At 39.5% G+C, this 24,694-nt stretch overlaps 1 protein-coding gene across 2 annotated transcripts; it reads left to right on the top strand.

Moving 5' to 3' along the window:
• The first annotated feature begins 413 nt into the window (after window positions 1-413).
• Window positions 414-22,780, top strand: LOC140234146 (radial spoke head 10 homolog B-like). 2 transcript variants are annotated; one of them, XM_072314222.1, is made up of 18 exons: window positions 414-644; window positions 3,419-3,494; window positions 4,508-4,576; window positions 5,876-6,049; window positions 7,700-7,906; window positions 8,805-8,981; window positions 9,770-9,917; window positions 10,426-10,556; window positions 12,379-12,565; window positions 13,834-13,945; window positions 14,609-14,786; window positions 15,513-15,674; window positions 16,573-16,740; window positions 17,768-17,899; window positions 18,425-18,521; window positions 19,373-19,528; window positions 20,732-20,886; window positions 22,534-22,780. In XM_072314222.1, the coding sequence occupies exons 1-18, from the start codon at window positions 424-426 to the stop codon at window positions 22,741-22,743; spliced, it is 2,760 nt and encodes a 919-aa protein (XP_072170323.1). In that variant the 5' UTR covers window positions 414-423; the 3' UTR covers window positions 22,744-22,780. The 2 variants fall into 2 exon arrangements, with proteins under 2 accessions (XP_072170323.1, XP_072170322.1); XM_072314221.1 differs by having other exon boundaries at window positions 20,729-20,886.
• The last annotated feature ends 1,914 nt before the right edge of the window (window positions 22,781-24,694 follow it).

Raw genomic sequence — 24,694 nt, 5'->3', positions numbered from 1 at the left:
AAGAGCTAGCTAGCTGCATGTATGAACCCAACGCACACACAGATCAACGAGAGCAAAATTCACACATGTTACTGTTTGTGTACAGCCGTATCTACGGGGAACGAAACAACCCGGAAGTAACGCCTAGTCTTTTTCATGGGCACTGTTATGTTGTTGCCTGTGGGCTTCATTAATTATGGGCGAGGAGTGGGGTATTGAAAATGTAATATAGGCCTTCTTCTGATATAGAGTCCATATTTGTATAATATATACGAACAATCCAATTCTTATTGCCCCAAAATACTTTTGCATTTCGTTCCTGACTAGAAGATTAGGTAGAAAAATAGCCTAGCAACAGTTGCTATGTAAGCTTCTACCATAATCAAACGCAGATGGCGCTATAAAATTTAGCATTTACGACTACGCCGGAAAAAAAGAACGGCGATGGCCTCCAAAAAAGGTGGCAAAAAAGGCTCTAAAAAGGCTGAAAAAGTCGTCGAAGAACCACCTCCACCAGCAGAGGAAAAGAAGGATGAAGCGGCTGAAGAAAATCAGGATGACAAACAGCAAGAAGCAGCTCCCGCAGAGGACGCTGAACCGGTTAAAGAACCAACTCCACCTCCAGAACATGATGAACCCACTCTAGCAGAATTAATCGTTGAACAGTGAGCATTGCTAACTTTTTAGCATTGATATTAAAAGTTCACAGTGTTTCTTGGCATTTTATATTCCTGTAAATATTAGATATACGTTTGATAATTCTGAAATTGGCATCAGGTGAATTTTATCAATACTTGATAATTACCTAACGTTAATTAGATCTAATACTACGACGTTCATTAACGTTTAATGATACTCAGTCCCACACATGCAAATATGCGTTAGATGCTATGAATGTTCAACTGTACTACTAACTACACATCAACTAACGTTAGAGTCTGCTTTAGAGAGTAGAAGAACTGCAACCAGCCCGAACACCGAACGCGAGGCTCCCACAGTATAACTGTGTAGAACCACCAGCACTTGTTAGTACCAGGAGCGCCCCGTGGATACTCATCAACTTAACTTGATGAGGATGCTAGCTAGCCAGAACTAGAACTAGACTAGTAGATCCTAGACCGTTTAGAATTCTAATCTAGACGTCTTACAATTTAAGTCTAGACAGTCTAATGTTGGCCTAGGCCCTAGATATACATGTAGAAAAATCTAGATCTAGATTCTATTATTATCTGACCAGATCTATCATTATACTTACAAATCGGATAATCACAGAAGGAGAAAGGCGATAGTCTAGGTTTTAAGGAAAATAGATGTCGCCTGCCTACTCCTGCACCAAAATGCAGGGATACGCCATTCCCGTCGTTGGGCGGGTTGAGGACCCACCCGCCGACGCCGTGAAGTCTCGGCCTTTCTCGGCCGTCGGGGCCAGGCGCCTATAGATACGTGTACCTAGTATGGTTGGACCTACTACTAATCGACCGCCTAATGTGTATTTGCTTGATAAGAATATTTAACACTGAAATTCACGTAAAAAACTTGACCTACGTGACTGAGAAAATCCAGCTCTATCAAATGCCGTTGTTCCCTTTTTGATTCAAAGTTTCAGTGCAAAAATATCGCCGACGAACTTGCGTGGCCTCGTTTCAGCTCCCCGCGGTAAATCACGTTATTAGGATCGACCGCTGTTTTTGCATTGACAATGCACGCAAACCGAGTTGTATTGAACACCGTGTTGTACGAAGCTTTTTAGAAGCCTTTTAGAAACTTCCATAGACATTACATTGTGCTGTCATTACGATTCGGTGAAAATATTCATTCGAAATTTTGTCCTTGATTAAAACCGTTAATAAACAGTGAATTATTGCATTTTTCCACACCATCCTCATCTACATTCAAAGCAAATCCATTTTTATGTGCTTTGCGCGCAGAGAAGTGCGTACTAAGTGTTTAGTGCGCGAATTATACGCGGTCGGTTTCAATAAGGGTGGTCGATATGTAGTAGGGCTACCATACATTTATTTCTAATTGTCTCGCAAAAGCGGCTTCAGTTTTCTTATTTGTTTTTGCACAAACACTCGCCTAAATAGCGGAGGTTCCTAAGTGTCCTATAAATAATGACTGCTAATGTATCTAGGGCCTAGGCCAAGTTTGAGGACTGGTCATGGATATGGCAGCTCAAATTCAATCACAAAAATGTAATGTTATGTTATGTACAGTGGTTGTAAAAAACAAATATAAAAACAAAACAAAAACAACCTTGGTATCAATTAGTACATTAGTACACGTACTGACGTAGATGTATTCACATGATGAGAATGAAAATCTCAAAGTTATTGAGACAGTCAAAAGGGAAAGGGCGTTAAGGTGTATTTTTCTCATAACCTCAATTTTACTCTTCTTGTACACAAAATCGCCACCAAAGCAAATAAAGTACTTGGTCTGATCAAAAGGACTTTAAGTTACCTGACTATTAACCTGTTGAGGACGGTTTAATTTTGCTACAACACACATTTCCCATAGACGCTTGCCTGAGTATACTTGGGACTCGTCCTCAATGGGTTAAAGGAAGTGTTAGTCTCACTGTGTATTACAGGTCCAAGTCAGACTGCTCTTGGAATATTGTTGTAAAGTCTAGAATGAACTTGCAAAGAGTGATGCAAAAAAGCTTGAATCCGTTCAGAGGAGAGAGACCAAGATTTTGTCTGAAGTTAAATCATAATTGTCACATTCTGAGAGACTTGTGTCTTTGGGGATTCCATCCCCAGAGTATAGACGTTAATATGCATAATGCAGATGATTCAAGTTTTCAAGATTTTGAATGATGTGGACGATTTTGATCCAGCGATTCTCTTTGTTGTCAGTGATCAAGTTACACACAGTCATAAGTTTAACTTGTAGAAAGGAAGGTGTCCCGTTAGTAAGAGGTGAAACTCTTTCAACCATAGAACAGATAATTCTTGGAATAGGCTTTGTGCCAATACTGTCGAGGCAACATCAGTTATATGCCTTTAAGTCTGAGCTCAATGATCACTGGAAACGGAAGCTATTTAATCCAGATGGCTTAAATTAACCACCTCGTGGATACATCACACTGAACTCTCTGTTGAATGGCCCTCTACAAGTCTTTGGGAGTGTTGCAAGAAAGTTGCAATTAATTGCAAATAATTGCTAATTTTGAAACAACCATTCTGATTGGCTCAGGGTCTGCCCTATTAAGAAGACATGCATGCAACAATGATTTTGATTGGCCAGTGACAATCAGTTGCAAGTTGCAATTGATTGCAACTTTCTTGCAACACCCCATTTGACTTACAGGGCATCATCATACATAATTCAGACCATCTACTGCTCAAGGCTATCTCAATGATATCTAATATCTAATGTTTAATTATTAGGCCCCTGTTTATTAATGATGAAATATCTCATATATTTTTTTCAGTTATGAAGGTGACAAGACTCGTGGCCTGTACGACAATGACGGTGTGGCATATTTCAGTGGTGGACATTGTTATAAGGTATCTTTTGATGTTTATGCCAGTTTTGTTGTATATGATTAGACAGTCTACTACTAGTGTCTAGCTAGGTTGTTGTTCAGCAATGTTTGACTCAGACTCTTTGGCCTGAATTCACGAAGGTGGTACAATTGAAACCTTGGTTTAAACCGTGGACAATTTGTATGGAGCGCCAAGTGTCGCATGGCCTATTTCATTATGAAATCAGTCATTTTGTTTCATTAAAGAAATTATCATTTCGTCATCATTTTGTCAACGAAATGCTACAAAATGACTGATTTCGTAATGAAATAGGCCGTGTGACACTTCACGCTCCATACAAATTGTCCATGGTTTAAACCATGGTTTCAATACCATGTACAACCTTCATGAATTCGGGCCATAGAAATAAGCATCCATACTTTCCAATATTTCATACCTTTCAATAACTTCAAAATATTCACAAGTTTAATTGGACTTTAAAGTTTGATCCCACTTATAAATACAAATGGGATCACTAGCTGTGTATGTACATGCAAAGGTGATTTTTTACTACTTATTTTGTACAAATTGCTCATGTATTTTGGTATGTGCAGCTGTGCCACATTCATACATCTAGCTGATGTTCAACAATAATAAAGTTAGTGATAATGTACAAATAACAAAATCTGCATGAAAAAGCAAGACTATTGTGAACAGATGGAGGTCTGCTGATGATTAGATGTTGATGTATTACATGTGTAGGACACATGGGTGTAGAAGAGAAGCACCATAACACTCACAATTCTACTTTATTTCCTGTAATCATTTGGTGTATGAATATTCAATTTAGATATAATAAATGTTAGTTGTCAATAGCATATTGAATTGTAGGGTTTTTTTTATTCAAATTTAAGTGATTCAATTAATGAATAAATGTATTTTCTGGAGCAAATTGCCTACCTGGCAAAGTTCCATTAAAATTAAGTGAACAACAACAACTCACAATTCCTTTGCCTTGCTAAGGTTTAATACAACACATACTGATTATGACACAGGGCCAGTTTTCTCATGGTCTCATGCACGGAAAGGGGACATACCTGTGGACAGATGGTGTCAAGTATGAGGTGAGTAGAGTTTAAATGCAAAACAGATATATCCATTTTTACCCACTTGAGATATTTCAGATTTATAATAATTGTATATGTTAATGTGCTGAAAAAACATAGGAAACTAGAAAAGTACTCCGAGAGCACAGACCTCCGCCAAGCAGTTACTTTCCACTAATGATCTTGCTCTTCCACAGAGATACATGTAAGTGATTTTCAAAATTTCACCCACAGAAAAATCGCCTGATTTCCCAATATAGAAGCCTTTGTTACGTCATAAACCCTCAGATGCGCGGCGCGCCTCTCCCCAGCAGAAAGTAGAGCATGCACTTTAGTGTGCGCATGCAAACCTCAAATACGCGCAGCCTGAGCTCCCAAGTTCAGTGACCCTACCTGCCAAAATATCAAAATCCTTCATAAATGCCCCAAAAATTCTTGGATCACCACCAAAAGTTAATCGCTTGTTACTCGTGTCATTTTCAACCTTTCCTGCAAGTTTCATCCCAATCCGTTAACCACTTTCTGAGTTATTTTGCACACGGACAAACAAACGAACGATCGAACGAACGAACGAACGAACAAACAAACAAACAAACCAACGGTAACGAAAACATAACCTCCTCCCTTGGCGGAGATAATGATTTAAGATACATGTAAGGTACGTTACATGTATGCAGTAATTCTAATATTATCTTTGAAATATTTCTTGTTATGTAATGAGTTCATTATCATTGAAAAGATTCCATTTTTCACTGTTTGATGATGACCTTTAAAAACTTTAGAAATTTCAATTACTAGTACCTGTTTTTGTATTCTAATTCTTCATATACAGCTTGTACATGCCTGTGTTGTACACAAATAGCATGCTACTAGTATTGCTTAGGAATGATACATAGGAGTTGTAAAATGATTATGATTGACAAAGTCAGCAAATAACATTAGGCCTAAATCAATTCAACGAATACCCTTTTTTCAATGCTCAGTATAAAAGTAAGGTGTCACAGAATCCATTTATTTGTGTCTTTATTTACAAGCAAATTGTTGATGATGTAAGTTTGTAAATTCATTGTGAAATAAAATCCTGAAGATTTAGTGGATACAGCGATGACCATTATTGTAATTATTGTTATCATTATAATGATAATAATAATAATAATAACAATAATAATAATAATAATAATCATCATAATAATAGTAATAATAATAATGATAATAATAATAATAATTGTTGTTGTTGTTGTTTTTGTTGTTTGCTGTCGTTGTTGTTGTTACTACTCCTGTGTTTATTATTAGTGTTATCTTCATTATCATTCCTAGGGTGATTTCAACATGAATGAGATCACGGGGAAGGGCACCTACACCTGGCCGGATGGCAGTATGTACGAGGGGGAGGTCCTCAAGGGGCGGAGGCATGGACACGGGACCTTCCGCTGCATGTCCTCCCCATCCTCCTACACGGGACAGTGGCAGCAGGGCCTCCGTCATGGCACGGTCAGTATGTACAGTCAGCGGATCCAGGAATTCCGTAAAGGGGAGGGGCCTTTACAAAATTAAAAGGGGGCGTGCACCTAGTACGCCCCCCTCTGGATCCGCTGTTGAACCCACGGAGCAGTGGATTTTGTGGAAATCCTCTTATGAGAGATTTAAGACCCAGTAGCATGTAGGGATACCATAGAGTGGGAAGGTAGGCCCGGCAAGGCTACATCCGAGAATCTCCGTAACAAATTGTGTACAGTTTTATCCCTGATCTCTCTTTAAAGGACAAGTTCACCTTCATTAACATAAGGATTGAGAGAATGTAGCAATATTAGTAGAACACATCATTGAAAGTTTGAGGAAAATTGGACAATCCGTTCAAAAGTTATGAATTTTTGAAGTTTTGTGCAGTCACCGCTGGATGAGAAGACTACTGCAGTGTATGATGTCACATGCGTACAACAATATAAGGAAAATATAAAGAGAATTTCACAAAATTTCCTCTTTTGAAAAAAGTACACATTCCCTTGACTCGTTACTGACATATGTTATGGGTAATATTATTCCCATTGCCTTTAGAAAGAGGCAAGTCAAGTGCTCTTTTATTATGTGAAAAAAGTGAAAATATGTTGAATTTTCTTTACATTTTCTTGATACTGTTGTACTCATATGACATCATGAGCCTTAGTAGTCTCCTCATCCAGTGGTTCCAACACAAAAATTTTAAAAACTTTTGCATCGATTGTCCAAATTTCCTTAAACTTTCACTGATGTGTTCTACTAATATTACTGCATTCTCTCAATCCTTATGTTTATGAAGGTGAACTTGTCCTTTAAGAACACACAGCTAAAAAATCTTGACTGGAGTCAATTGTTACTGATGAGCCTATGTTTCGATGCACATTTGCTGACTAGTGCAAATCATGTTTTTTTTTTAAATGTACCCCAATGGATAGCAAATGAAAATCAATTCAATGGGATCACCCATGAATCCCCGTGTTACCAGCTCTTTGATGTATTATAATCCCCCTCTGACTGCTCAATGTCTGCAGTTTCCCTCCTCAGTAATCTGCTCTCTGTTACCCATACAATTGGGACAGGCTGGAAAAAACAAAACAAAACCCAACAACAACAACAAAACAAATGCAAAAATTCTACCCCTCCCCCATTCATCCTCCATTCATCCCAAACTCTACCCTTTTGCACAGGATTATTATTTTATGGACTAAGGCACTATAAGTCTTCTCACTTGTTTGTTACACAAGATGTCATTAACATTATTTGTTCATTACTGGAATGGTAACAGAGTTATTCTCTTTAGTATCAAACTCACCCACTCACAATGGATTCAATTCATTTATTGTCATGAAGGAAATCACTTTGCTATCATCCTGACATATTCGTATATAGAATTACTCTTGTAATCAGCCTCCTTTTCATATATGATTTACTTTAGATACCCTCTAATACAAAATATTGTTATTGTAACTATAGGCCTATAGAATGATATTTCGATGTGATCTGTTAACTTGTTTTTATATGAATTGTGTGCAAGATAAAATCAAGTCGCAATGTTTGAATATTTATTGATACTTAATAGTGTGCATCCACACTGTTTTACTATTTAAATGACGAGACATTTTGTCCATTGGCATGATTCTGCAGGGCATCATTCGCTATGACACCGATGGGCTCTCATTCTACGAAGGAGACTGGGTCAACAACAATCGTCACGGTTACGGCGTGAGGCGCTACCGGTCTGGGAACGTCTACGAGGGGGAGTGGGCGGAGAACAACAGGCATGGCCAGGGAATGATGAGATGGGTGGACCTCAACCAGTCGTACAGCGGTCAGTGGGACAAAGGCGTACAGGTGAGAAAGAACCGCTCTCCCTGTGACTCTATGGGACTCATAATGTGTATCACTGGAAAGGCTAACAGATGGAGCGTTCAGACTGTGTTCAACTATCTGGAGCTTTAATTTCAAGGTCGGGTGGACCTACGCTGTAGCTTGTGTTCACACACTTCCTTTGCAGCAGCCTTAATCCTAATCAGGCGGGGCTTTTTGGCTATGCCAAAACCGGAGGGGGGGGGGGGGCGGATTCCGCCCCCCTCCGGTTTTTGTGACTTTCAGGTTTTTATGACTTTCATGACAGAACAATGTTTTCCATAGGAAATGTACACAAAATCACAAAATTGTGCCCGTTTTGGGGTGACTTGCAGTTACAAAAATGGATGTGGCTTCAAAGAAGTTTGCGCGGATGTTGCAAATTTGGTCTCAAAAGTTGCGTGTGACTTGATCAAAGAAAGTCAAGAAGCCTCGCAACGAGGCCTTCTCGCGTTACAGAATTGTAGCGCGAAACGTCGAGGGGGGCAGATTCTCCCCCCCCCCCACCCTTATAGGGTTAAGACTGTGAGAGTGTTTGCTTTCTGATCCATTCTACAACAGTTGTTGAGCTTTTGGTTCTATCAAACCCTTTATCAGCAGGAGCAGCAGAGAATTTTTAACGGTTGGGAAGGTAAAAGGTCAATCATATCCTCTACAAATATGGCAGTTATTAATGCTGGTATGTACAAACAGACCCCATGTCTCCCTGGAGCCCCGCTGTGCTCCCCAAGTTCGCCATGTTCTTTTTTAAGTGATAGTCTACAAGAACGTGTGAAAGGTAAACTTGCAATACTCCAGTGAGCACAAGACCCACTGAGTCTCTCTTGTTTAATGGGCACCTTTTCTTGAGTGACATTTTTTTTTTTCTCTCCCCTTTACCTAGCATGGTCATGGGGAACACACGTGGTACCTGAAGCGTCTCCCGGGATCCCAGTACCCTCTCAGGAACCAGTACATCGGGGACTTCGTTTACGGCAAGCGCCATGGTTACGGCGTCTTCCTCTACGCCAATGGAGCCAAATACGAAGGAGAATGGATGCACGACAAAAAGAGTGGACGGGTGAGTGCAGAACAGAAGAAAACTAGAAAAGCACTTGGAGAGCACGGACCTCCACCCATGCATGCATGCTGAAAATCGCCCATATTTCCCTGTGATAAAAAGAAGCCTTTGTGTTGTGTCTCAAGCCTACCTCATCAGCACGTAGCTGCACGCTATGCCTCGAGCGTGTGCTCAGTGTGTGTGCACACCTCAAATAAATGCAGCTTGAACTCCCTTGTTTGTTTGTCCTATTTGCCAATAATAATCCTTAAAAAAACTGGATCCAGATGGTTATCACGATCACTGCCAAAATTTATTCATCTGTTCCTTGTGTCATCCAGATTCATTCACAACTTTTTGAATTATTTTGCAACAGACAGACAAACAAACCAAAGGCGACAAAAACATAACCTCTTTGGTGGAGATAATAAACAAGCAAGCATACATACAATGTACATACCTACATATGCGCATACATACATACATACACACAGGCAAGCAGGATTGATTAAAGTTCATGTTTTGTGATTTGTGTTAGCCTCCCATTTTGAGATGAATGTCTAAAACTCAGAGTACTTTTGATTCTAAAATGAGAGGAAAAAACAAAAATGAACTCACAGTTTGTGCATACCACATTACGGAAGTACATGTACAACTGTGTCGTGAACCATTGCCTGTGGATGAGATAAGAAATAATTGCACAAGAACATGACTTGATGTATGAATATTTCTGCACCAGGGACTTTATTGAAACTGGGATGAATACAACCAGGAATGATGAAAGTGTTTTTGGTTTCTGTTGACTGTAGGGTGTGTTCACCTTTAAGAACGGCCGAATATTCGATGGGATCTTCGTGGAGGATCGCATGGCCGAGTACCCACAGTTCACCATCGATGGAAACACCACTCCCGACATCTCTGGCATCAGGACCAGGACTCCAGACCCAGCCGGTCCTGGTAGGTTGATACAAACCCAAACAATTTAAGCCGTCAAGTCCTGGCAGTATTATTTTCTGCAGAAATTTATTCATCTTGTCCCCATGAAATTAGCATCTTTGAAATTCATTGCATACTGTAAAAGTGCAAGTTTTCACAGTGTGGAAATTTTCATGTATTTCGCGCAGCCAGAACTAAGCTTGAAAATAAAAGCACACAGATATTTTTGCCTGCTTTATGTGTCACTGTGTAGCATCTTAATTCCGTGAAATTAAAGACATGCGAAATATGTCTTACTCGGCCGAGCGTGGAAAATTACTTGTGCGAAAAAAGAAGAAAGAGAAGTACCTAATTAATTTTATGCCTGTCTAATCTGTAGTTTCATTTGCAGTACAAGTTCTGATGAACTCCCAAGAATCTCTGACTATTCCAATCACTGGGAAAACTTGAAATGATAACTTCTCAGTGTCCTACCCAGCACCAGACCTGGGCAAAAGTAAAAATGATAAATTCTCTGTATTCTACCCAGCCCCAGACCTGGGAGACCTGACAGCCAGGACGGACGAGAGCCGCAACACCCTCGGCCCGTCCCTGACCCTTGACCTCCAGCACCTCCTGCAGGACTTCAGCGAGGAGGAGAAGGAGGAGGAGCTTCAACAGGTGGGAGGAGCTTATCATTAATATCAAGTTTACCAATCATGTCAGATGGGGGAGGGGCTTATATTGTCATTATTGTTATTGTTATTGTTATTGTTATTGTTTTTGTTACTATTATTATCATTTCTTCTATCGTCTCTTGGAGATCAATATCACATTGGAAGAGCTCATTACTAATACATTGTATCAAGTTTACCCATCAGATCAGATGGGAGGGGGGTTATATTAGCATTATTGTTATTGTTAATTATTAATATCATTATGGTCATTATTTTATTCTTATTATTCTTATTATTATCGTTATTTGATATTCTGGTCGTCCAAGTTGTGGCTGTTTATAGCTGCAACAGATGGTGCCTTAAATCCTAATGACTCGTTGCAAATGTTTGGTCAGATGTTTCAATTTCATGTGGTCAAACCAACAAGCCATGGTCCTGAGCCAGGACAAACATGTCAACACAAACATTCATCCACCACACAAACATTCATGCACCTAATGACCAGGATGTCCACTTAAAAATTTCCATTAGTCATAAAGAGTCAACAAATTAGATGGCCCACAGATGTCTCGTTGAAGCATACATTTCAGGATGCAATGTCTGTAAATGTTTATTAAGGGTAGTTTACTATTTCATTTTGAACACCGTAAGTTCTGAAGCTCAAATTCTTTTGTGTGGTGCATAGGAGGCATAGACACAATCAAAATGCTCCTGTATGTTAAATTCCACTGCAAGTTTTTCGCCAAAAAGCTATGTGGCAGGGTATATTGAATGAAAGAACAGTGCGAGGGGTGTAATATGACTTAAGATGAAATCTTAAAACACATAATTGCAATTAATGAAAATTGTCAAACTAGAAATAACACAGGAATCAAATTGAACAGATAGATGGTGAAGGAATTCCTTTTCAATATAATCTTTTGTAAGAGAATAAAAGAATGAAGAAATTCTCCAAGTGAGTAGGGGAGAGGGGAAAAATATTGAGCTGTCTCATGTTCAAACTTGCTGAATGAAGGTCAAATGATTTCATAGTTACTGATTTGTCATAATTTTGCTCTCATGCTTTGCCTTCGTTTCAATGTCATCACTCTGTCTTGGTTTCATTGTTCAACCAAGTGACACAAAAAGACACACAGTACAGGGTCACCAGCTATTAGCATGAAATTATGATCACTCAGTTCCTATTTGATTGATGATATTCATGCCATATCATGCATGTTCCATACACATGTTTCTTTATGAGGAGCTGCAACTCAAAAATCCAACTTTTGAGCAGCCCTCTCCTATCCAATAATATTTTGATTGCCGAACATCTACTTCATAACTTCTTTTTTTTTTCAAAGTCTATTTGCAAGTTTATAACTAGTGACAGTGTTCATAATTCTTGATGGTAATTTCATTTTACAATTGTATGTTTAATACTGAGTCATGCATGGAACATATTGGAAATAAACCCATTGAGGATGAGTCTCGAGTATACTCAGGCAAGTGGCTATGCGAAATGCGTTTTGTAGCAAAATCCGCCCATCCTTAACAGGATATAAAAGTGAATGAAATGAGATGAAGCAAAAATCTGATTACCTCTTTCACTAAATCTTTTGAACTGAGTTTGAAAAGTTAGGATGGAAGCTTGGCATCAGGATTTAAATCTGTGCCATTATAGTGCTTTCTTTTCGTCATTACTTTGGACTGAATTAAAACTTCTACAGGACTTATGTAGTAACTGTATGGAGAAGTTTCTATGAATGTCTTTTTATACCTCATTAACGTCTGATTTTTGTTTATTTGTTTGTTTGTTTGTTTGTTTGTTGTTTCCTCGCTTTCAGGTCATGTTTGTCATTCTGCGTCACATGACGGCCCTGAAGAAGGTCTACTCCTACTACAGCGGGCTGGGGCACGACGCCTCGCCAGACAACACCTTCATCATGACTCGGCTCCAGTTCTGGAGGTTCCTCAAGGATTGCCGCTTCCACCACCTGGATGCCACCCTGGCTGAGATGGATAGAATATTGGGTGAGTCACTATCATCTCTCCCTCTCTCTCTCTTTGTATCTATCTCTCTCTATAGGCGTGGTCAGACTGGCAAAGATTGAAAAGTTTAAGATTGCGAAGTTTCAGTTTCTCGCTGTCACACTGACTAAAGACCGAGAAGTTTGGTGGGGTGGGGAAATATCCCTTGTTGGACTGTGAAGTTTCGCCGGCAGTTTGCAGTCACACTGACAAAATTTTGAGATCTTGAAAACTGCGATCTTGAGCTTCTCGATCTTTTGCCAGTGTGACCATAGCTTATCTCTCTCTATCTTTGTCTATCTCTCTTTATATATATCTCTTTCTCTCCATCTATCTCATCTGTCTATCTCTCTCTTTCTTTCTCTATCTCTATATCTCTCACTCTATCTATCTCTCTATCTATCTATTTATCTTTATCTATCTCCCTCGCTATTTATATGCATTGTATATCTCTCTCTATCATTCTGTTTCTGATACTGTAATCACCTCATATTTTTGGAACATGATATTTCATATTGTGAATCAGGACTCGTAAAACTATTTTTGTGAGTGTGTTTGATTTTGTGATTTAGAGCAACAGTGATGTAATGAGGAATACAATTTTGCGTAATATGCAATTCTTTCAGCGTAGGCAATATTTTTGAGAAAACTTGATGTTGTGAAATGGAAGTCTACTCCCCAAATTTGTAGACATGAAAAACAACAACAACAGCAAAACTTGTCTTATACAGCATTGTGGGAACAATGTGATGGAGTGGATGAAGCCTTGGACTCTTTGACAAGAGGTACAGAGGTTCAAATCCCTCCTGGTGTAGACATCTTTCGACAAGATGCTTTACTCATGCCCCTCTCTACTAGGGCACACAAATGGGTTCCCAGCAAAGTTGGGGTTATAATGATAATGACAGTAATATTTACACTATCATCATCATCGTTGTTGTTAGTTATGGTGTCATGATTATGGCGATGATTATGATTAGGTTTACAAGTGTGATTGGGTTGGGGTTGGGGCTGAGACTGTGATATGCATTTGTGCTTGTCATCATTGCCACCATTGTTATTCCAGTTTGTTGTTTGTATCATATGAAATCTAAGGTTTACACCTCAATGATTATACCCCTGAGTAAGAAAGAGAAAAAAAAAATCTATTTTATCTCAAAAGAGATAATGGCTTATGGCCTGTATTTTAATTTTCATTGATTCATGTATATACATGAACTATTAAAGGAATATACATTTTTCCCCCTTATACACTTGTGTCTTGGCTGCAGCTTCAGACAAGGCAGCCACCGACATCCACTCCCCCCTGGACAAGCTCCTGATGAGGGAATTTCTGAATCACCTTATCACTCTGGCCTACCATCTCTACAGGGATCAGCACCAGTGAGTCTGTCTGTTGTTGCTATTGTTGTTATTTAAGGGTTAACTTTTTTTGCCTAGGAATGGCAGAAAGTCTAGTGCATGAATATCAAGACCAATTATTGAGCTGTTGAATGGTCCTCAAGACATATCATGGGGAGATTTTTCCAATAGACACACCATGAAGTGCTTTCAGTCCTAACCCAAGGCTGCACACTAACCCATTTTTCCTACTGGTCTGAACCTTAGATTGACTGGTGCTGCACTTTTTTTTTTTTTTTTTAACTGGTCCTGACAATGTTAGTTTTGATATTTTTACCTTTCATGTTGGACCAGTAAATTTAGTAAGTCCTGACAAAATTGCTAGTCTGACAGTGATTTTTACCAGTCTGGGACCGTCGGACCAGTACCAGTGTTCAGCGCTGCCTAGCCCTAATCCTCTCTGGTTGCTCGCTGTATTATGTAGAGCCATTCATCTCTCTCTCTCTCTTTATGTTTCAGAGGGCAATTGCTTTCGTTCCCTCATTTTTAAAGATTAATCTTGAAAAATTTTTGTGACCATGAGACAGCATCTCGTAATGAATGACCACATCTCTCCTGCTGAATCTCAGTGTTGATATCACAAAATCGCAGTTGACCTCATCCCTGCTTGCATCATCATGTTGTCATGGCGACACTCTTTTTCAGATCCGGATGCGGTCCCATGCTAGCCTGGTGTCTCTCCAGGACCATCACAGAGAACATCGTCCCCTTCGCCTGCGACGTGCAGGGGAATTTCCTCTTTGATGAACGCCACGCCGTCAACGCCCTGGGCTACATGGACAGGTGCTATGAGGTGTACCAGGCGATATGCAGTCAAAACAAGGTACTTTGTTACACCCAAAGGTGTTGTCTAAAGGCACATAGACCCAGTGGTTTAGTCGAATGCGTATGCGGAAGGACGGCGCGAGTTTCCTACAGACACCTATGCAAGGACTCCTCTTTAGCGCTTACGCTTTATAGACACATTTCCCCGAGCCCGCTGAACCGGGTATACGCATCTTTATGAAGTCTTTGTCAACTTTGTAGTTCAATTATCAATCAAACCAATTATCTATCAAAGATTCTAATTATAATATCAGCCCCAGAACATGCTTGGTGTATGAAATTGCTTGATGTTGTGATATTCGTGGAAGTTTCACCAGTTGACACTTTGAAGAAGTTGTGATATGCAGATGTACCTTGAGAAGCAGTAAGAGGCTCAAAGCTCATTGGGTAATGCAAATTTTTTGACCATTATCATAAAAGGGAATGACACCATTTCCTCATGTCGTTTGTAAAAGCGGATTCCCCAGTCTTCTATCAGAGTAGATTTTTTAATGTTTTGCAGCAGTGTGGTTAATATTTCAAAACACAGGAACAATTTTTGTGAAGTGAATGGCAGTCTGTAGATGCAGCTAATGTGCACACAGGATTAGCTGAAGAACAGTTTTTGTGTATCTCTGTTCATGTGTTTCTGATGAAGAATTTAGCAAAACATCCCAACATCATGTACTCCCAGGAAATGAAAGGATTAATTCATAAACATCACAATTTTTTTTTCATTCCCTAGTATCCGCCCTATGAGCAGACGCTCAAGATGCGTGACTTCCTACACACTATGAACGACTATGGTCTGGTCAATGACAACCTGACCGCAAAGCGGATCTTGGAGATCCTGTCTTGCGATGACCCAGCAGCGTACGACTCCCACGACTGCAACCTGGAACTAGAGGTGAGGTTTAAGGTGGCGAAAACAGTCCGGAGGCTTTTTGATGTTCTCTCACAAAATTTTCTAATAACATCCCTGTCCTCTTGAAATTCTGTGTGGTCACAAAAGACCCAAATGGACTTCAGGGAATAATCATATCTTATCATAGTCAATATTTGTGAATTTGTAGAGTAATATAACAAGTTTGCAGAAACTGCTGATCCAAAGATACCCTTAATACAATTGTAAGTCAGCAGTTTTGTGTGTGGAAACTGTACTGAGATGTGTGTGTATTTACTCGCAGACCACTTCATGAATTGATCCTAATGTTATGGATCCTGGATTAATGTCAGTCATGTAGCTATGAATGTGACACAAAAACCCCCCAAAACAAACAAACATATACCATGTAAAGTTAGGGAGCGAATGAGCTCTTGGCAAGCAATATTTAGGTGTTATAGTCCTGAAGAGTAGTGCTATTGTGAGTTACTCTGTTCTGTATAGATATACACTCTTTGAACATGCTTGCTGTGTTTGTAGTCACTTCTACTATCTTGAAATGTGTTGGAATTTACTAACTGTACTTTTTTGATTTTCTTGTGCTGTAACAGTTACTATACTTTAAAAACAGAAACATTAGTGGCGTGAAACTTTCGCAAATTGGAGCTGACGGTCTTTTTCATGGCACAAAACTTGCTTGTAGTGTCACTGGCATTTGATGCATTGTGTAGACAAAACCTTCCGTGTGCATTTTATTTTCACAAATTTTGGCCCCTCACGAAATTTGTGAAAGTTTAATGCTGGGGAAAATTTCTGGTTGTACAATATTTGATGGCTTGGTGAGATATTGACAAACTTTGCACGACATACTGAAATATGTATGTGGGTGATGAAGTCGACAATGTCGTTGTGTGCCGTACAGATGACCTTCCTTGACTTCTTTGAGGCCGTGATCGGCTGCGCCATGTACTTTGTGACGGAGGAGGTCATCAAGGACCCGGCCACGCCCCGTCCCAGCACGGTCATCTCACATCACACCCACACCAGCTACAGCTCCACCACGCACCCCTCCACCTCCAGGACCAGTCATGTGAGTCCAGCTGATCAGGAGAAATTTGAAATGAAAAAACAAACAAACAAATAACAACAGAGGGCCACTAAGTATTATATCACTATTATATAGTGATGGTATCTACTACAAAAATGAATTTGGTGATGATGATGATTGTGATAGTCATAATTCTAGTTATGAAATTGATGATATTGATAATGGCAGTGATAGTGAAAATTATGGAAGTAATTGTGATATTGATGTTAGAAATGCTATACATGATATTGATACTGATAATGATGACTATGATAAAGATAATGAATACTAAAGTTAATTTAGAGTGATAATGATGGTAGTAATTGTGATATTGACATTGATATTGATGATGGCAATGATAACGATAACAATATTGATACTGACTGTGTATACTGTATTTACCATGATAATGATAATGATAATGGCAGTAATAATGGTGATGATGGTTGTATTTGTAATAGTTACATTAATATTGACAATTATAGAGATCGTCATGGTGATTAGGATAATGAGAGTGTGAATGATGGTGATAATTATGATACTGACATTGATATTGATAATGATAGTGACAGTAATGATGATTATGCTCATTGACTTCTTTAACCCACGGCAGCATAGAGAGAGACAGCAAGAAGATATAACAATTTTGGCATTGAGTTTTTATGATAACTTCACACGGTTCACATAAAATTATGCAAGAAACATGAATACAATGATAACAATGCTATAATGCAAGTGATAATGGTAATAATGATAATGGTAATACTACTAGCCACTTTGGAAATGACAGTGCTTATGATTATTGTGTTCATTTAGTAACAAAATAGATTGTAGCTATCATCATAATAATGATATCATGCACATTGCTATGGGATTATGTCTGACAGAATTAATGATCTCGGTTCACGTTACCTCCAGAAATAAAAGACCAAGGAAAAAGAGTCATATGCTGTGTTTCTTGGCCACTTATTGTGGCATCTCTCCCTTATAAAATTGACATAACATTCTCATTTGACCTCTGACCTCACAGCCCAATGATGATGTAGATGACCCAGTTAATACAGGCCCGGGTTCACCACGAACTTCAAACTTTGGATCACCAGGCCCTAGAGCCATGTCATCATCGGAAGTAGCAAGGAAAGCGTCCGAAGCCAAGGTTGAGGTAGGCTCTCCTTTTCCCATTTCTCCCGTTTTTCTTCCATTGCTGCAAACAGGGAGTACATGTACCTTCGCAAATAAACTTTATCTTTTTGAGAAATTTGCTCTCAACTGAACTTGCTAAAAAATAATGATGTACTACTTTTTTTTTAAGATGCTCAGTTTTGTGCAACATAGTTCGATGTGCAAGATAATGAAGAAGTGAACTTCACTGAAATTGGCCAAGAGTGATGAAATCAATTATGCAAAAGCTTCCACTTTCACAACAATAAGTACTCAGGATGGTAGCTGAGGTGGAGTTGGCATATAGTGGGTGAAATTGTTCAAGATCAATTTTTCTGAGATTGATGGTGGTAACGCCCTGTATGCGTGAATCTGTCATTGTTAAACAGTCCTGCGATAAACATGTACGTGTATATCAACTCACCTTCCACAAAGATAGCTCAGGTTAAGGGTTGAGGGAGAGGTTTGATTGAGCTTGGCAGTGAATCCCATGTGCAACTCTTTGACATGTGTCTGATTTCTGCAGAAGACTGGATCGATCGTGGCGACGTTAAGTCTACACACGGAGATCGTCCCAGAGGGCAGCACTACCGTCGGCGAGCCGATGAAACCGTCAAAGTCAGGTGAGCAAAATCGTCTGCTATATTCATGTGACCATCAAGCGGGAAAGAATGTACTTAATGTACAACTCCAGATTTAAGATTGATGAGATAGCAATACACACACATTGTTCCCTGTCTCTCTGCTGTTAAAATGTTGTTGTCTACATGAGCATAGTTCGTATATCCTTCAACGTGATCATTATCAACAGCATTTTTAGTTTTATCAATATCATCATTGATATTTATGATCATGCCCCTTTTGTGTATTATTATGATTATGGTTATGATTGTTATTATGATTATGGTTGAGATTGCTCGTATTATTACAGTTATGATCAAGTATGATGACAGTTACCATTGCAATTATGAGTATGATGACAATGGCAATTACACTGTATGATTATGATTGTTATTATTGTTATCACCATTACTGTAAAAGTGGAAATTTTCGCGCATTTTGCGCAACCTGAAACTGGCGCAAAAATAAAAGCACACAAATATTTTTGCTTGCCATATGCTTCAGTAGTTGATGTCTTGATTCCGCAGAATTAAAAACACGCGAAACTCTTCTTACCCCGCGGAGCGCGAAAAATTAGTCCCGCGAAAAAATCCATTTTTACAGTATCATTTATTTACCATTAACATTAAGAAATACCATTGACATTATCATTATTAGTGTGATTAACTCTGTTGGTATCATCATCAGCATTATCAAAATTACTATCATCATTAGCATTATCAAAATTACTATCATCATTATCATCATAACCACCATCCTCATGGATATCATTCTGTGACCAGTACTACTTCAAACTACACATCTCTATTGAACATCGTTTTCCATCCATGTCAATTGCCAATTATTTTCACAGAGGCTGGCACAGAAGCCAAGGTCACCTCGACCTTCTCGCTGGTGGCGGGGGACGCCGGCCTACCGGTGGACGGTGCCACGGAGACCCAGACCCACCTCCTCCAGTCAGTGCTCTCCATGGGTGCTGAGGAGGCTCAGCAGCAGGAGGAGGAAGCAGGTAAGGACCAGGAACTGTTGATTTACTTAGTTTGTGAAAGACCTAGACCAGAATCTACATGGAGATCAAAAAGGGGGGTGGGGTGCTAATGCAGCGAGACCAAATAGAGCAAGCAGAAGTTTAGTTGGCTCTGTTGTATGCTTGACATTTGCCAGGTGTTCTAAGAACTGTTAGGGAATTTGTAATGGGGTGGGGTTTATATAATGAAACCAAACACAACAAAGGTGTAGTTTCGTTGGTTGCTCTGCAAGGCATTCGCGAGGCGGACCAGGAACTATTTGGACGGCTTTATCAAAGTCCTGGACCAGGATCTATTGTGGGGTGGGGTTTATACAGTGAGACCAACAGAACAGAAATTTAGTTGAGTCTGTGGCATACTGGACTTTTGTTAGCTGGTCTAGGAACTGTTGGGTGTCTTTGTAAAAATCCTGGACCAGGATCTATTGTAGAAATCTCAAGGGTGTTGGAGGGAGGTTTGGATTGGGGATGTAGGGTTGCACAATGTGAGACCAGGCAAAACATAAGTGTAGTTGGGTCCATTGCGTGTTGGACTTTTGCCACATCTTAGAGGCTGTGTATGATGGGTATAATAGTAGACGACCAAAGATCCCAGGGCCTGGTCTAGTTCAAAGTACTTATGTGATTGGTCTCATTGACGAGCAACATTTGGAGGCCATCTTTTTTTTTATGAGGTGGGCTTTCCAAGTCCAAGGAAATGGAATTCATCTTTTAGACTATCCCAACCCATTTTTTTTCCTTTCTGTTGCTAGATAATAATACAATTAGTGGAAAAATTAGGAAAGAAAATGGGATTCCATCGGGATTTGAACCCGAGACCTCCGGATTGCTAGCCCGGTGCTCTACCGACTGAGCTATAAAAAGCCCTAGAACAGTGTTCGTCCCAGAAATCCTTAAATCTCAATGCTCAAATGGTGAGAAGCTATAGCAGTATGTTTGTGTGACTCACACGCACACACTTAAACCTGACATAAACCTGAAGGATAATTCAACTTGGGAATGAATGTGAGGGATCACTGAAGTGATGCAGCTTTTTGAGTATGTAACAAACGCAAACATAGGGAAACTGTCCAAAAAGGAATATAATTTATTAGCGGAAAAATGAGCAAAGAAAATGGGATTCCAAATTTATCTTTTCTCCTCCCCCTCCCCCCCCCCCCCCCCCACTTTCTCGTGACCCAGCAGTGGAAGAGATGGAGGAAGAGATGAGCGAGGACACGAGGCGCTTCAACTTCTGGACCCACCAGATCAACATCTTCCTCCTGCGCAAGCTCTTCCCCGCCCACGAACACATGAAGGATGTGCAGGCCAAGCGGGCGGTGGTCCGTGAGGAGCGTCAGGTGGGTTGTAGGAATTGATTCTTTGATCTTAAAGGTAGGGGATACCTTTTACAGACCTCCCAAAATGCAGCAAAACATTAAATATGAACCTCAGGGGACTTGTTTAGGCCACTGCTGAGAAATTTGGAAGTCAACATTTATCTACAATTTGAATACCCCGGTAATGCACAAAACTCAACTACTCAGTAGTTCTGTGTGTCAGCCGCACTTAAGCCTTTTTGTTGCAGTCTTCTGTATCTTTTATCTATAAACACAAATCTAAAAGTATAAGAGCTGATGTAATAACATATAGAGTGTGTGGCAAGAATGTATATAGAAATGTTTGTAAGTGTGGATGAACTTTCTTCACAAAATATACATGATGGACACACATGCAGTGCATGGGTCTGCAAAGGTAGGCTAGTAATGTACTGGAATTTACGGTGAGCCCCGAAAAAAAATTCAATTCAAAATCTAACGGTCAATGAAAATGTACTAAATGTTACCTTCCACTTTCAATACTTTATGGGAGTTTCTAAAATGATACTCTCTTCAACATACCACTGTATTTATACAACTCTTCATTTAAGGCATGCAAATGGGATGCCCTACCTTTAACATAGACTCAAAGCTCCTGAAATGACACTTTTATGGCCCGACCAATGCATTTGTTTTTAGTTGTTGCAACCTTTGCCATTCACCGTTAAAGTAATGATATAGTCTTGGTTGAGATTGGGTTTTACAGCTTTCCAACTTTTTGTGAGATAATGACAAACCTCTCCTGAAATATGAAAGAGCATAAAATTCTATGAGGAATTCAAAGTTTATCTGATGAAAATTTGTTTTAAAATGGTGGAGACATCCAGAAACAAAGTGGTCCTGATGAAAGGTGGGAATCACTTTTTGTTAGGATCACTTTGTTTTACTTTGTTTTTGGATATCTCAGCCATTTCAAAACCGATTTTCATTAAAGAAACTTTGAATTCCTCTTAAAATTGTATGATTTCTCATATTTCATAAGTGGTTTGTACACTGTAATTATCTTGCAAAATGTTAAAATCTGAGTCCCCATCTCAACCAAAACTATACCATCCCTTTAAGTGTTTGACAAGGTAGAGCACAACAACAGCAACAACAACAACAACAACAAAAATTGCACTCATTTGATTCTTGTTGGTTTTCATATAATACTGTTTGTTTCAGTTACAGACTTTTCCAAAGCATCTTACCATGATTGCTAATTTACAACTGATTCAAAGATTTTGCAATATACACTGTATATAGAAGGCTAACCCGTAGAGGATGGACTGATCATGCTATAACACGCATTTTCCACACACACCTGCCCAAGTATACTCGGGACTTGTCTTAAATGAGTTAAAGTTAGAGTTTTTCTGTCAAATTTGCATACTTTCTTAAATTTCTCTCTGACTTGCTTAAATTTCTCTCTGAGCAGAATTGATGAATCTAATATTTTTTCCAATATGAGATATGTAGTGGAATTCAGAAGTGGTACTGTAATGATGATATGATAACTTTTGCAGCATTTTATCATTCTGTTCAGCGAGGTTCAACCCATTTATCAAGGTAGACTCAAGCTCGTTGTGGAATGTGGATTGCACCTTTAAGAAAAATGCCTTTCAGCCTTGTCTGCGTCTTTGTATGTAGCTGGCCCATCTGAGAGCGGAAAGGGAACGGGAGGAGCGAGAGAAGCGGGTCCAGGCCCAGCGGGAGGCCGACAGACTCTCGGAGGAGGCCAAGGCGAGGGAGATGGCCGCGGCCGCCTCGGAGGCGGGAGGCGGGAACGAGACCATAGAGGGATCCGTCAGCGAGGTCCGGGTGGAGCGGTCCAAGTCCAACATCTCAGTCAAGAAGTGATGATTTGTTGTCCATCCTTCTCCTCCTCCTCCTCCTCCTTCTCCTCCTCATCCTCTTCCTCCTCCTCCTTCTCCTCCTCCTCCTCCTCTTCCTCCTCCTTCTCCTCTTCCTCCTTCTCTTCCTCATCCTCTTCCTCCTCTTCCTCCTCTTTCTCCTCCTACTCTTCCTTCTCCTCTTCTGCTTCTCCTCCTCTTCCTCTTCCTCCTTGTCCACCAGGGTACAAAACATTCCCCCTTTGGTAGCTCTGACCTGAACTGGCAAATTTGGCAGTGTGTCAGCAAAGCTGGAATGACAGGGTACCTTGACTGTGTATTCTTTCAAAATCATCTTGCAACTGGCATATGATGCACTCCCTATAGCACACCATATCTTGTCGTTGCATCAAATCAAGACTAAATTTTGTCGATTGCGTAAACAATGCAGTCGTATCAATGTATGTATTTCTGTTCTACATGAAGCCCTGATCTCATGCTGAAGTAGACTCTGTAGAGCAGTCGACCCTGAGCGGTGTGAACATATCTTGCTACGAGTGATTTGGACGTGCCGTTGATTGATGACATCAAGAGTTGCAGAAAACAGTTAGATAGGTTTCGAAACGCCCTTTGCAACTTCCAACAACATAGATATGGCATGTAGGGAGAATAAGAGATCACGCATTATTAAGTTGAGTAAATGTGGCACCTGAACACAAATGTTTAAGGTTACCCTCTTGTGACAAAGCATTGCGAGGTCTCTGTGAGAAATCACTTCTCGTTGGCTTTGAAATCACAGCTCCAGTACAGTGTTAGCACTAGAATGATTGTGGAGATGTTGTTGCGTTATGTCATTGATTTGGCATAACTAAGGAAAAATGGCTGAAAACGATGCCCTGACCTCCAATAGCAACGGAAATAATGGGAATTGCTCTCGTGTCTCACTGCTGCACACAATGCCACATTTTAGTTAATTTTTCAAATATTTATGTGAAAAAGAAGCGATTCTGCAATCGAGGGCCACTAGTTTTCTTGACATAACACTGCTGTTATTTTTATAGGCAGGCCTACAACAGTGTCTCTCATGAACAATGGGGTAAAATTAGAAGGACATTATGGTGACAATTTCTCTCAAAGATATGCATACATTTCATTTCTGCAGTACTCCGTCCTGCCTTAGTTGTAAGAATCAAAGATTTTACTTTTGTATGTTCCTTGTGCATTGCTTCATTGTAAATTGTTAATAATTACCATGAATTGCATTTTGTATATATCTGTCTTAATATTTCAATGTTGTTTGAGGCACTGCCATAAAAAAGAAAAATGAAGAAGAAAAAATATATAAAAAACTTTATCTGGCCTCTTCCTCAGTGTGAACATATCTGTACATAAAGAAGACTGAAGTTTTGTTCATTGTATTGATGAATAAATCATATTGACACTTTACTCTGTTAGTTCACTGTCATATGGCATAATTGTGTGCTGGCTTCTGCGGTTGTGCAAATTCATCTAACTTTGCATATCAGGGCAATTACCCCACCCAGCTGTGCGCGAAAATATCCACTTTTACAGTATTAATCATGTGATTGCCTCATGACCAATCACCATCCAGCGTTTATGTAGACCATTTTAATAATGTATTACGTAAAATTATAGATATGTACATATGTAACACATATCTATATTTTTCTTTTTTTTTCTCTCTCTATATAAATATTATCTAAAACATATATACAGACAACTCCTGTTGTAAATAATTCCTCGGTACTGGTTTATTTGTTATAGTCTAACAGTAAAGTACATAAAGATGTACAGATGATAATTTTGGGACCTGAATTTTTACTTTGTAGCAAGAATTTCATATAAAGGGAGTGCACTGTATATTTTACAAATAATTAATGTTAATGAGTGCAATGGACAGAATATTTCATGACGTGAAAGATGAAATGATCCATTCAACGAGGCGCAGCCGAGTTGAA

This window comes from Diadema setosum, chromosome 10 (assembly GCF_964275005.1).
Source record: "Diadema setosum chromosome 10, eeDiaSeto1, whole genome shotgun sequence".
In the NCBI taxonomy this organism is placed as follows: Eukaryota; Metazoa; Echinodermata; class Echinoidea; order Diadematoida; family Diadematidae; genus Diadema; species Diadema setosum.
This window is presented reverse-complemented; position numbering and strand designations above follow the sequence as displayed.